At 39.6% G+C, this 14,428-nt stretch overlaps 1 protein-coding gene across 6 annotated transcripts in view; it reads right to left on the reverse strand.

Annotated features, from left to right (window-relative positions):
* Fars2 (phenylalanyl-tRNA synthetase 2, mitochondrial) overlaps positions 1-14,428 on the reverse strand; it is a 542,959-nt gene that overhangs the window by 339,111 nt on the left and 189,420 nt on the right. For all 6 annotated transcript variants that reach the window (XM_008831656.3, XM_029562861.1, XM_029562860.1 and 3 more), the window contains one exon: positions 8,800-8,931. In XM_008831656.3, coding sequence (XP_008829878.1) covers positions 8,800-8,931 — 132 coding nt within the window. The remainder of the gene's footprint in view (positions 1-8,799; positions 8,932-14,428) is intronic.

The raw sequence follows: 14,428 nt of genomic DNA on the forward strand, positions 1-14,428 counted from the left end.
AGCATCGTACAACACACCTTCCCAGACAGAAGAAACTGTCAGGGAGGGTGGGACCAGATCTGACAGAACACTAGGAGAAGAAGGTGGATGCTGGAGAAGCATTAAATATTTAGACTCCCAGTGCTGAAACTATGAATGATACAGCAATAACATCAGACTCAAAACTACCAGAATCAAGCATGCCAAGCAGAAGGGTTATCTGCATGCAGCTTGTCAACTTCCACCCACGCACACTTCCTGAAGAAGTGACTTTTTTTAGAATGATGTGATATAAAGAAACCTAAAACTACTCAAGAGACACCAATATATAATTTCATATATATCCCTTTTATGAAATAGCAACTTTAAAAAAGAGAAAATTCACAAACCTGAGAAATTAGAATACATAAAAATAACAAATGAATAATATCCAATGTAAATGTAAATAGTCCACCAATAAGTTAAATGAAATGGGAAAATGAGCCCCAGTTGAAAATGAAAAGAAACACTATAAATGTCAAATAAATATATAAAAATACATTCAGCCCTAATAGTAATCAGGTAAATGAAATACCACAATGAGTTACTGTTTTATACTAACAGGTAAGTTGAACAAAATCAAGTATTCAAGAGGATATAAGGAACAAGAGATATGGAATGCAGTCTCAAGGCATTGAAAAATGGGCAAACTATGTCAGCAAGACATTTGGTGATAATCAAAAAGCTGAAGATGCTCATAAACAGTGACTTAGCAATTAAACACCCGTACACAAATACATCTGAAGGTACATTCAGCATGAACAAATAAAACTGGAAACAATCAAGTATCCATTAAAGAACAGATGAATAGACTACAGCATACACACTCAAGTGAATGTATTTTTTAAATTTATTTATTTTTACATGTATGAATGTATTGACTGCATGTATGTGTCTATGTCATGCAATGCCAGTGGAAGCCAGAAGAGGGCATTGGATCCCCTAGAACTGGAGTTAAGGGCAGGTGTTAGCCATCACATGGGTGCCAAGAATCAAACTTCGATCCTCTATAAAAAGCAGTCAGTGCTCTTAACCACTGAGCCATCTCTCTAGCCCAACCCTACCCAAGAGAATTTAAGTGGAGGGAAACAAATGAACTAAAACTCCAGGACACCAATAAAAAGCCACACAATTTTCTACAGCATAAGCAACCCCCCAAAATACACACACACACACACACACACACACACAAAAAAAAAAAAAAAAAAAAAAAAAAAAACAGGCTAATATGCTTTGTAATACCTATAGCAAAATGAAATTCAAGGTAGGAATACAAAATTCAGAACAGTGTTTGTTTGCAGGAGGAAGGTGAGGAGGAAAGGAGGCAAAATATTTCCATAGTTGGATATCCAGGGGACATCAACAGAGTTGAAAATAAAATTATAACTTGAGGTAAGAGAAAAAAGAAATAATAAAGATTTCCTAGTATCCTTTTCAAGTGGCATTAGAAAACCCACTGAACCAAAAACTTTTAGAAACATATTCAATCACACTAGTGACAAGAAAAAAGTAAATTAAAATAGCACCAGCACAGAAGTTCTTCCTCATTAAGTGCAAAGAATGAAGAAACTGTCCAGGGTTGCTCATAAAATGAAACACATCAAGTACTGCAGGCACGTTTTCTCATATGTGCTTGCTACCTACATTGTAAAATAAGAGAAAAGAGCCAAGGATTCCACATGCATGTGCTTACCCCAGACAAATACTAAGGCAAGTGCCCAAGGACACATGCATGAAGACTCTACAATCAACAGCCCATCACTGCAAAAATGGCCAGAAAGAAGTAACCACAATGCTATGTGACGATTAGCAGTGGTGGTGTACACAGATATTCAGCAAAATGAAAAGATGCTCATGTCACATTCACTGTGAACAAAATAACACAAAAATAATCAAAGTGTGATTCTACATTTATAAACCGTAAGAGTCTACACAGGGGTATATGATCATTACATTTATTTATGTGCCTAAGATCTTGAAGCTTGATTTAGGTGACCACAGAATTTCTTTCAACCTCTCTGACTACAGAATGCAAACATCTTATTATCCATCCAAAAAAGGAAAAGAAAGAAACATTAGTCAACATTTAACTGACAACTTTAGAGCATATCCCAAGGAAAAACTATGAGGCAGAAACTGCACATGGCTGACACACACATGTGGGATTTGTGAAAGGGGAAGAAGACCAAGATGGACTCAGAGAACAAGAGAAAAGTAAGGAAGATGAAAGACAGACAGCAGAAGGGAGGAAGGCGGGGAGGAAGTGAAAAGCCAGAGACAAACTGAGCTCAGAGAGCTTCAAAAGCACAGAGTCTTAATCCTGATTAACAAAGTTGACGGATCAAATGTACAAATGGAGCCAACACAATCACACATTTCCAGTAATGCATTATGTCATGCTATTATCCTTTCACCTGGAGTGTCTTCACAATCCAACCTAAAGGGCACTACAGCCTAGCTGTCCCTCATATTGCAACTAAAATCTTTGGTCACGTATAGGAAACATCTAGCAGATGTTTGGAAAGCAGACAGAAGGAAAATTGCAACGGACAGTCAAAACCTGGAGAATCAATCCACAGCATGCATTTCTTGACTTACTTTATTCTCACTTACATTTTGTTCTAACAGTGATCCCCAGTTGCTGAGACACAGTATCACTGGCAACTCACATCAACAAGACACGTGAGCTTCACAGTGAGAGAAACGCCTGGGTGGACAGCCAGAAGCAGACGCCCTAATTCTCTGTGTGTAAATCCCTCATCTCTGGTAACAGTGCAAACCCAGGCCAGCACAAGAGCAATATGGGTTTAAACCAACCTGGCAGAGACTGAACTGGCATGTGTCTCTTTCTCCCAGGGTTCAGACTATTCAAAGTACTCAGATAAGCACTGCAAAGACATAATGAGATATGAATCATTACCAACAAGAAGCAAGTCACACCCAAGGTCTGAGTCTTAGCAGGTTCCTCACCTACTAAAGCACCACTGGCTGCCACAGGATGAAAGATACACCAGAATGTACACAATCACCCTTCACAGTGGCCCACACAAAGAACCAGGGAGCAGCGATTAATTCTACAGGAAGTCAATCTCAAGACAATACAGTTATTAAAACTAATTATCAGGACTGGAGAGATGACTCAGCAGTTAAGAACACTGGTTGTTCTTGAAGAAGACCTGGGTTCGAATCCCAGCACACATGTGGCAGCTAATGACTGTCCATAACTCCAGTTCCAGGGGATCCAACAGTCTCTTCTGTTCTCTACGAGCACTTACCTACATGCAGGCAATACACGCATACACATAAAGTAAAAAAAATAATAAATAAAATATTTTTTTAAAAACTAATTATCAAACAGGTACTACAAAGCAACTGTTGTAACTTTGTTCTGAGTAATGAAATATACATTTGGTAAGAATGAAAAATAGGTATTCTCAGCAGAAAATAAAAACTGTGAAACAAAACCAAATGTCAATATAAAAGGAACAAAAACGTTCTGAAAAAAGAAGTTACTTGATGACCACAGCAGCAAAATGGAGATAAGGGGGACACAGGCAATAAGCTTGGGCACAGAAATCACCAACCTGAATGACAGGGGAAGAAAGAGAGAAGGGAGCCTCACAGGGGCTCTGCTAGACAAATCAAGACCTGACACAAGAGCTTGATAAAGTCAAAGAAAACCAGAGCTGCAAATATGAAAGATCACACTTCGGAAAACCAAAGACAGAGAAAAAAACCTTGAATGTGGCCAAAGGAAAAACAATGGGCAACTCTGTATTGAGAACTGAACAAGGACTGAAACTGTACTTTATTTGCATTCAGAAATCAGAGGCAGAAGACAAAACATTTCCAAATTACTAAGAAAAAGGAAACAGCCATGAATCCATAACTCTACATTCAGTAAAAATATTCTCTTTCCATGATAAAGAGGAAATGAGGGCATGCTCAGACAAAGGAATACTAAGACACAGACACCACAGACACAGTCTCTAAGAAATGCCAAGAGACTATTTTCATACCAAGGGAGAAAGAACTAGAAAAAAACAAGAATCTTCAAAAGTAAGGAAAGAAGAAAAGTGGGAAACAGCTATAGAAATTCAAAAGAATATTGTTTTCATCTCAAGTTCTTTAGATGCACATGACTGTTTAAAGGAAAAGTTTAACACTAAATTATAAAGTTTTCAGTGTACATAGGTATAACATATGTTAATACAACAACATAAAGGTAATTAAGGAGGGGGTAAGATAAAACTGAAAAAGATATTTTAATATTAACAAGCTTTGAGAAGAAAGATTATCACATATAAAGATGTATATTTCATATAAAAGGAGCAAGTCCTGTGCAAAACATACCAACTCTAAAAATACATGCACCTAAGAATATAGCTTCAAAACAACATGAGGAAAAATTGACAGAATAAAAAATAAAATACACAACTCCATAATTCCAATAGAAAACTTTTTTTTCTCAGCACTGATAGAATACTAAGGGGGAAAAAAAAAGATCAGTAAGCAATTAGTTTGGTATAATTGAATTTATAGAACAGAGTACCATAGATTTCTTCTCAGAAAAACAGAACCATGTCCACACAAAGGCTTTTACACAAATATTTATAGCAGCTTTGTACTGAATAGCCTCAAACTTGGAACTATCCAAATGACCATCAACAAATGAATAGGTAAACAAATTGAATAATGTCTACACAATGGCGTGCTTTTCAAAACAAAAGGCAACGAACTGATACATCACTGACTGATACATGTAACAGGAAAAACTCAAAACTGCTGTATGTCAAATGAAAGAAGTCATGCATAAAGAACATATACTGGCTATATGACAGCATTTACAGAATGTACTAGAAAAGGAAATCCGAACAATAGCAGGTAGCAGTGACTTCAAGACAAGGCTGGGGAGAGCAGATCACAAAAAGATCATGAAGAAACATGTTGATAACAAAAATATTAATTATTTTGATTATGGTTATTCAACCATACCAAAATTAGGGAAAAAAATCTGTCCCCAAAATGGTTTTGTTAAAAGCATGGTCCGGCTCACAGCTCTGCTGGTATCTGTCCATGGCTGCTTGGCTCAGTGTTTGGGGCCTGTGGTACAGTAGCACGATGGTGAGAACACATGGTAGAGGAAGCTAGTCACATCACAGTCATCAGAGAGTAAAGCAAGGAGTCAAAGTCCCAAAAGACCCTTCAAAAGCATGGCTTCAGTGCTTCATTCCAGCAGGCCCTATCTTCAACAACACCAACCTGGGGACCCAGCCTTTAATGTCTGGGGAACACCCCAGATCCAAACTATTATACTGAAAATTTTCACCAGAAAAAGGGGTGCTTCTTATCACTTTTATAACCTTTGTCTAATGACCTGCCTTGCAAGCAAAAGATGTAAACTATTAAACAACATATCTACCTTGGTACAGCTTTGAGTATTGCCCTCTAAAAGTCCACCAACTTAGAGTAATAACACTAAACCATGTAAGTATGTGTAGAGACTACAGAGATGAGTGACCAACAAGGAACAGACTGGAAACCCCTTCACACTTAGAAAAGGAAAGAGCAGCAGGTCTCTCAACTGAGCAGAGCAATGATAACATCAACACCTTGGAACAAAAACCTAACTTACCTTGAAATTCATATTTCCAATCCCTGTCTCATTGTCAGTCTTCGCCCTGAAGGTAGTCAGGACAATGCCCAGCACAATTCTCTCTGAGCCTTCCTCTTTGCTATCACATTCTCACTATTTCTGCTATCATCATCTATGTCTGTGTGCTGTGATAATCTCAAAGGAACAACACTTACTCAGTCTCCATTCTTAGAATGATTTCAAGAAATCCTTGTTTGCTGATTTGTGCATGCTAGAGACTGTTCATGAATGGATCTGCAATGGTTTGAAGAGTCCATTTTTAAATTTTAATGGAGGCAAAGAAGTAGCTTTTTAAGTTATTTTCTACTATAAAGCTCCTTTCCTCACCACCTTGGCCTATGTATAATCTTCTAAACTTCATAGGAGTTCAATGAATGGTAAATCCTTTCCTGACACAATCATAGGCAGCTGTCATCCCCTGTGATGGCATTAGATGTTTGTAGCCCATACACCATATGAAAAGGCATAAGTAGTCTGAGTCATGCCAGTGGGAAACTGTGTAGTATTGGAATTTGATTCAGTACTGTCCTCAAAACACCTTGGGGATGAGGTGGGGAAACAGCCAAACCATCAGGAGACTAGTCACCACTCACATCACAATTACTAAGTCTAAGAAGCCTGAAAGTAATGGTGAAAGAAAGAAGAGGAAAAAGCAAAATTCCATGAGCCATGTAGAAAAGCCACACTCCGTACACTATAACACATATGCTACAGTCAGCCAGTGTGCACTGGTAGTTTAAATTAGCAATCTTATTTCCTGCTTTAATTACACACATTGCATCATAGGAGACGGTATACAGGTGGCAGAGTCCTGTACACAGGAAACCAGTTCCAGAACAAGTGAAGTTTTGTTCACTGTTTCAGTTCTTCACTTCACATTATATAGAACAATTTGTTTGAAATCTACTTTTTAACCTCTGCAAAAGCATGCACTTCATTATTCAGGTGGCATTACATGGTAGTTAACCACTATCAGAAAGACATGGGTAAGCTTCATAAGCAGCAGCAAGCCAGCTACCTGATCAGGGTCTCCTTTCTCAAGTACGATGAAATGGAGGTAATGCCAAAATCTCAGAGCTTTTTAGCAAGATTAAATGGAAGCAGGCAAAGAGCATGCTTTCTGAGATGCTGGCATGAGTCAGAGTCCACTGATGCCTGTCACTGTCATTGCTCTGCCATCGACTTCTCTGTCTTGGTTATTTCAACACCTTCCTGATCTTCTACAAGAAACTTGAATGAAAGAAAGAAAGAGGGAGGGAGGAAGGGAGGGAGGGAGGGAGGGAAAAAGAAAAGAATAGAAAAAAAAAGAAATCACAACTGATGACGCTGTTTCTTAGAAGTTCTCTCTTAAGTGAGGTGTACATCTGCAATCCCAGCACTCAGAAGACTGAGGCAGGAAAATCGGGAGTTTAAAGCCAGACTCAGCTACAGAGGAAGTTTAGGCCAGCATGAGATGCATGAAAACCTGACTGAAAACAAAAAAAACAAGCGAAAAACAGAAAGTTCTCTCTTACGAGAAAGAATTACTGAGAAGGGGGTAGAGAAGGGAGGGAAGATGGAGACAAAGAAAAGGGGAGGAAAGCATGGCAAAACTGAGCTAGGAGGATGGTGCACATTTAGTCAGTCTCCTTCAGCCTCAGGTACCCAGGAACAAAATCACTTGTATTCAGCAAGTAGAATCTGTGGTTATGCCTGCCAGGCACATATTTAAATTTTTAACTATAGGAGTCACAACACGTTCAAGTCTAGGAACAGAGCAGAAGTTTCTCATAATAACTTCAAGTTCAAATAGCAAATACTACGCAGAATTTCTTTTATAAAATCGACTCTTCCTCCATTTCTTTAGTCACTTTCTCTGTAAGATAAAACCTCAAGTACATCCTGTCATCACCATGCATAACTGTGTCACTCTGTTTTGTTGTTGTTTGTTACTTTGCCATCACTTTCAGGGACATTTGGCAAGACTGATCTTGCAAAGCCATGTCACTAAGGTGCGATAATGACTATCAGTTAATTACTGTGGACGTTAACCTCACTATGCCCAGCAATGCAGGATTCCAAATGACAACTGACATGCAAGTGAATCAGCCACATTTATGTCTCAGCACTTGACACAAGGAACTTTAGGAAAAAGCCGAGGACTTATTCAAATCTTCTATCTAAAAACGAGGTACACAGAAAGCCACAGGGGCATCTGAAGTGGATCTACACAAGATGTTAGACTCACACCCAGCTAGCATCTTGTTCTCCGCTGAAAAACACTTATGTCTACAGATTTCCTTTTCTTCCTTTTTCTTACTTTTCCTATTCATTTCTTATATTTCTTACTGTTCTCTAATAACATCCATTCAATCTAAAATCTAGACACAGATATCATTCTAATATTTACTTTATTATTAATATGCATGTGTATGTCTGTGCACTTGTGTGTAGGTGCTGAGGAGGCAAGAAGAGGTCATCAGAGCTGCAGTTACAGGCAGTTGTAAGTCACCCAGCATGGATATTTGGAATGAACTTTGGTCTACTGCAAGAGATGGCTTAACCACTGAGCCATCTCTCTAGCCCTTAAATGATGCTGATTTTATTAAGAAATGGTCCAGCTTTTATTTTATTTCTCAAGTTTGATTACAATTTAACCAGTGACCTGTCTTTCCCACTGTCCCCACTTGATGGTGCTACCTTCACTGAGGATGGGGAGCACCTAAGCATCATGGGTCCACGTGGTTTTATATAGTGTTGTAGTATAGTTATGAAACATCTTCTGAAGCCTGGGTACTGAAGTGCATTCAATAAGAACAAAAGAGGATTACGCTAGCTTTGTTCTTGAATATCTTAGAAGGCAAACTGCACTCATGTGACACATATCAAACATCTTTTGGGCAAAGACAAATCTAACAGCCAAGTGCTGACAGAGAAGATCGCCAAAGATAACCTTTGCAAAATGAGGTGTGACAAGGCTTTCTGGCACAGCACAGCATCAGAGAGGAGTGTAGCAAGTTCACTCTGAGAGAATAGAGATGCTGCCCCCAGAAGGGTATGGACATGTCTGTAAGTGACCATGCAAAAGAGGTTATATGAAGAGTCTTTTTAAAGACCTGTAAATGCAATATAGGGTTCTTTTCTACCTGAATTGACAAGCCGCTGTTCCATCACCCCGCAGCCAAGAACTTCTAGCCATTCTCCATGGAAGTTGATTTCCATCTCGAAGGAAGGATGAGTGAAAGGAAAGTAGCAGTCCACCCACCGGACCTCCAGCTCTGCAGGGACACCAAAGAAAGTCACACAATGTTATAAAGCAGTTTATCACCCTTGGGATCAAATTTGCCCTTCAGCTAATGACATCAATGACAACAATCTGAGCAAAATAAATAGCAAAAGAACTAATTTGCAACATGTTAGGGTGAGGTAATAAATCTTAAAACTTATGAAAAAAAAATGGGCATGCCTTTCCAATACAGAAAACACTTTGACCATTCCAGGACCCTCTAAAGGCAAATCAATTAGCTGTCAATTCCCCAACCCCAAATGGCAAGAAAACATTAGGCCATGACCATGAAAAAGCAGGGGATTCTGGTGGCTTCTATAAGTAACAATAATAATCAGAGTTAAAGAAACTCTTAGTAGACTGCCCTCCAAACCTTTATCAAGGATGTGTAACAATTCTGAGATGTCCTAATTACAAGGATAATGTGAGGAGGAAACAGGGGATGTTAATCAATTAACAGATGCAGGGATAGGGAAGTATGGTTCACATTTCTGAGTGTATGTTGAAACCACTGACTTTAATTTTGTTAAGGTTGACACCAGGGCTTGGTGCTCCCACTGAGTCCTGAGCACCTATAAACTTTCTGGGCTGTTAAATCCAACCAGTCCAGACGCAACAAACAACTGCCCCTGCCCCTTATAGATTGCCTTTCAATCTCAAGATTTCTGTTGGGCAAAATCCCATCCTTCCAATCTCTACACAAGTAGAGTCAAAGTGCACAACATATTCCTTCCTCCAATCTTCCATTATCCAAAAATGTTCTTCAGCATGGCTCAGTGGACCTGTTTCCACCTGCTCCCTATTCCAACTGCTGGGAGTTTTAAGAACTTGTCATTCAACATGGCCCTTTCTCTGGCCAGCATCTGCAATGGTTAAACAAACCTTTTACTTGAGAGAAGCCTCAGTCTCAAGAGTTCTGTTTTAACACAGAGACAATAAACACAAAACAATGGGTCCTGAGAGGAACAGAGGAGACTGGAAAGCAGACAGCAGGTGAGGAGGTGCCAAGTGATGCAATGGTCCTGTCAGGAGTACAGATGAAACAAGTTGCCTGAGTTTTCTTCCTGCGAGGGTCCTTTTCTGCCTCTTTCTGGCACTCCTCAGCCTTGCTAAAGGAACCAATCCTATATGGAAACCTGCTCCCCTGTGAACTTATGCCATTTCATGTTCTTGTTCAAGTCTATCTGCCCTTTAAACCCCATGGAATCAAAACATGAAATAAATAAACAATGGCTTCCATCTGCTGAGCACTCACTATGCCTCTACCAGCCCATTTCACAGAAATGGAAAAACCACACAGACTGTCTTGCGCCAAGTCACACAGCTAGGGCAGGTGACTCAGTCAAATCCAGGTCTGCTCAACTTTGAATCCCTAAACATGACAATTAAAATGTAATTCCCCACCCCTCAATGGAAACTCAGAAACCAGCCATAATCCCAGCTACCTGGGAGACTGAAGCAAGAGGATGACAAGGTCAAAACCAATGTGGGAAATTTTGCAAAAGCCTGTCTCAAAAAAAAAAAGTGAAGATGGTTGGGGATGTAGCTCATTGGTAGAGTGCTTAATCTGTATGTGAGACGTCCTAGGTTTACTCACAGTATTGCTGCAACATCATCATCATCAAAACAATACCTTATATCCTGGACCTCCAAATCCACATGCAGCTTACTGACAGCATCACCCGACGGCACATGCATGCCCTATGACTTTAGAAGCATGAGATCATACAGAATGTATTCTTTTCTCTGGCTTTTTCATTCAGCATAATCAATTTAAGATTCATCCACATTGATGTTGTAACAACAGATACTCATTTCTACTGCAGAGTGGCTCTGCCAGCCTCTTTCTAATGAGAAATGAAAGCCACCCTGCCCAGGGCTACTGGAGAAATGTACACAGGTCATGTGTGTGGGCCAGAGCCCTCAAAGTGAAGTTTGCATGTACAAGCACTTCCTTATATACAACTGTATTCCAGGAAGAAAGGCTGTGCACACCCGTGGTGTTTACCCTGGCTTGGGCCCAACAAGCCCCTAAGTATCCGCTTGTAACAAGCACCAGAAATCATCCTGCTAACAAACAGAAATGTGCGAAGTCTTGGGACAGAAAGTGGGCCGGGGGGGGGGGGGACACAAAAGAATTTTATCTTCTTGTAACTTCTGGCAGGTACATACGGGTCATTTTACAAAAACAGTTAACAAAAACAAGTTTGGTTAATGTGCCTTTTTATATTGAGCTTGGATTTTACCAGAAACAGCACTGAAGGTTCATATCATGATTTCATTGTCATATAATTAAATATTATCTAAATGCTTAGAGCATGTTAGGGGAATTTGGCACAAAGCAATTTTCTTATATCACCCTTTAAAAAAAAAAAAAAACCTCTTTGGGGCAGGCTAAATAAAGAACAGTTTAATTTATATACTTGGTAACACAAAGCACAGCTCTTACCTCAAAAGGAATAAGAGAGTTTATTCTTAGGCCAAATATGAGTGGCCACGACCCAGGAAACACAGATTCAGATTACCTTAAATACCATTTTCTAAGGTAAAAAATGTTTCAGGAAGATTTTACAATTACAGAACAAAAGGAAATCTTACATCAAGGCACTTTTCAAATGTATTGGTGGGAACATCAGGCAGGCAGGTTACAGCAAAGCAGGGAAAATTCTGCTAGAGGTTTCAGATGCAATTTGATGCCATTCTTAGCTTTAGACTTGTGAAGGCTAGTGGTCTATTAATACCATCTCCACAGGCTTCATGTGTTGGTCAAAAGGACGTTAAGTCAGACATGGAGGGGGGACAATTAGTGGCTATTAAAGGGGCTAAATATAGCCCAATATACTTCAGTTCTGAGTCTACAATGTTCCCGCTCTCCATGTTTATGAACTTCTAATCATCCTTGCAGAATTTTTAACATAGGTGTGGCTTTATTCTGGGAACCTCAGTTCATAAGCTTTACATTTCATTTTTCTAAGCTTTACTTAGAATATCATGGGCTCCTACTGGACTGAGACAGAAGTTTCAAGGCATCAGTGAGCACTCAAAATAATACGTTGATAAAAGACAGTCCATGATCAGAGTTTATAATCCCTAGCTTACAAACACCTCTCATACAGTCCGAGGGTTTCAAGGCCTCAAGAGACAATGGCCTGACTGTGCGGGGCTGAAGTGCAGCAAAGGAGAGAGCTGGAAAGTGACCTGAGATCTATGCCCTCCAGGAACCTCCATTTACTGAAGGCCTTCAGTTTTACTACGTCTATAACTAGGAAGAAAAAAGCACAAGTTTGGATTGAAATTCTGTAATAGTGAACAAACTCTTAAGATAAGATGTCCACACTTTACATTTATTCTTGCTCTTTTGGATTTAAGACCAGGGCCACTCTGGCCCTCAGTTTATTTTCTTCAATCACCCTAGAGGTGTTTCTTTCATCAGAAATGAAGGAAACTACTTCACACTAAAACCTGCCTATGGCAAAGCTCAGACAGGGAAGCCAGCCAAAGCTTTCCTGAGCCCACAAGGATGATGAATGCTAATGGTCTGTGGAGCAGAGCCCATGGGGAGCAGCATAGAAACTTGAGAAAGCAGAAATTGGCAACAGGTGTGTCTAACGAGGCCAGGAAAATTTTAATCCTTTCATTCCCTCAGACCCTTTGAAAACTCCCGACCCTACAAAAAAAAAATCCAAGTACGAACACCTTGTGTTTCCTCTGCTCCAGCACTTTAAGGACTTCCTTGATTATTAGTTTTGCCTTCTTTGCAGAAACAAAAGCCAAAATCTTCCAAATCCCATTTTTGAGCAGCCCATGGCTCTATTTCAAGACTTAGCAGCAATTATACGAGTATAAATAACTATTAATTAATGTGCAATTTTGGCAAAAATACCATATTCTTTTATATAGCTGGACAATTTAAATTTGTTACTTAGATACACGAAGTGATTATTATTAATGTTTTTTTTTTTTGGTCTTTTTTGAGGCAGGGCTCCCTGTAGCACCAGCTAGCCTGGAACTCACTATGTAGACCAGGCTGGCCTTGAAATCACAGAGATTTCTGCTCCTCAAGTGCTGGGGTTAAAGGTGTATACTATTTAAATATGGATAACAAAATTATTCATTGAAAACTTAGAAATTAGCACTAAAATACAACTTCCTTTTTTTGTCTCACACTTTCAAAACTAGTTATTGTCTCATTTATTGAGTAATAAATTATACTTTTTCCTAACTTCTGACTCATAACCTCCAAATTACTGTATTAAATCCTATGTAAAAAGCACCTAGGCATGCTTCTTATGGTAATATATAATATAAATAAGTAGCTAAAATTATGGCTTATTTCACATGTGAAGTATCAGAAGTAAAACAGAAATCATTAAAAACAACATACTTGGGGCTAAACATTAATAAATATGCCCAAGGTACACAGATCCATTATGCCTCTTTATGAGGTAATAGAGGAAAATTAACCTGTATCACAATGTATCTATGCAAAATCATGTCCAGGCCTTTTCTTTTTGCTTTTTTCTTGGTGGATAGGTATCATAATTTACTCAGCCACATTTATAAATGAAGAACAAGGCTTTTCAAAACAGCTTCAGAGCTTTGGGCATTATGGGCAACTGTCCAAAACTATATGCCTGAACTTTCAGTCTACTGCCAACTAGATAAAAGACCACTTCAGAATACATTCAGCCTTGAGTTCAAGTCTCCAATGCCTATGTCTTTCCTATGAAGCCATGGGTAAATGAATTCACCCTGGAGGTCCAGCTGGCCATATCTCCATGTTATGTATGAAGACTGCGATTTCAGTCAGAGGTTTTGAGGACAGACTACACAGCAGCTCCAGTTCCCTCAGATACAAGCTCCTCTGAGGAGGTCTAGGTACAGAAGCTTCAGCATCTTCTGAATGATGATGCTGAAACTACACAAGGAGAACACAGAGTCTAGAATAAGCCCCTAGGTGGGGGCCTATGGAACTGTGGTGGAGCTTCCTTTCTGCCCGTGACCTGAACCACATGAAAGGATAGCAAGAACTCCTATTCCTTCTCAACTGTGGCAAGCCACACACAATCTCCGCCCAACCTGCCCCAGGAATAGGGACATAGGCAACACCTATGCCACTACATGCCACCTGTGTACAACTGTTACATCCTTGGCAAGATACAGTGCAGGCATACAGTGGCTCACCATCTATTTTCCATTGCCTCCTGTGCAAAGCCAGGATTCCTAGCAGTTTGACTGGCACACTGTGGATAACAGTACAGAGGTCTTTCCATTCTCTCTGCCATTCACCATCCCAACAGATCCCATACTTAAAGAATTACAACATTGGACTTCCCTGAGAGAAGGCTAATTGAACAGATTCTCCTCCTGGCTCCCAGATCCATTATATTTAAAAGGGGACTCAGTCTTCAGAACCACCTTCCATTGGCAGCAAAATCTAAATGGGAAGGGTTAACAGCCCAAACCAGAGCATGTACCAAGGGCTTGCA

This window comes from Nannospalax galili, unplaced genomic scaffold (genome assembly GCF_000622305.1).
Source record: "Nannospalax galili isolate Female #2095 unplaced genomic scaffold, S.galili_v1.0 scaffold72, whole genome shotgun sequence".
Classification (NCBI taxonomy): domain Eukaryota; kingdom Metazoa; phylum Chordata; class Mammalia; order Rodentia; family Spalacidae; genus Nannospalax; species Nannospalax galili.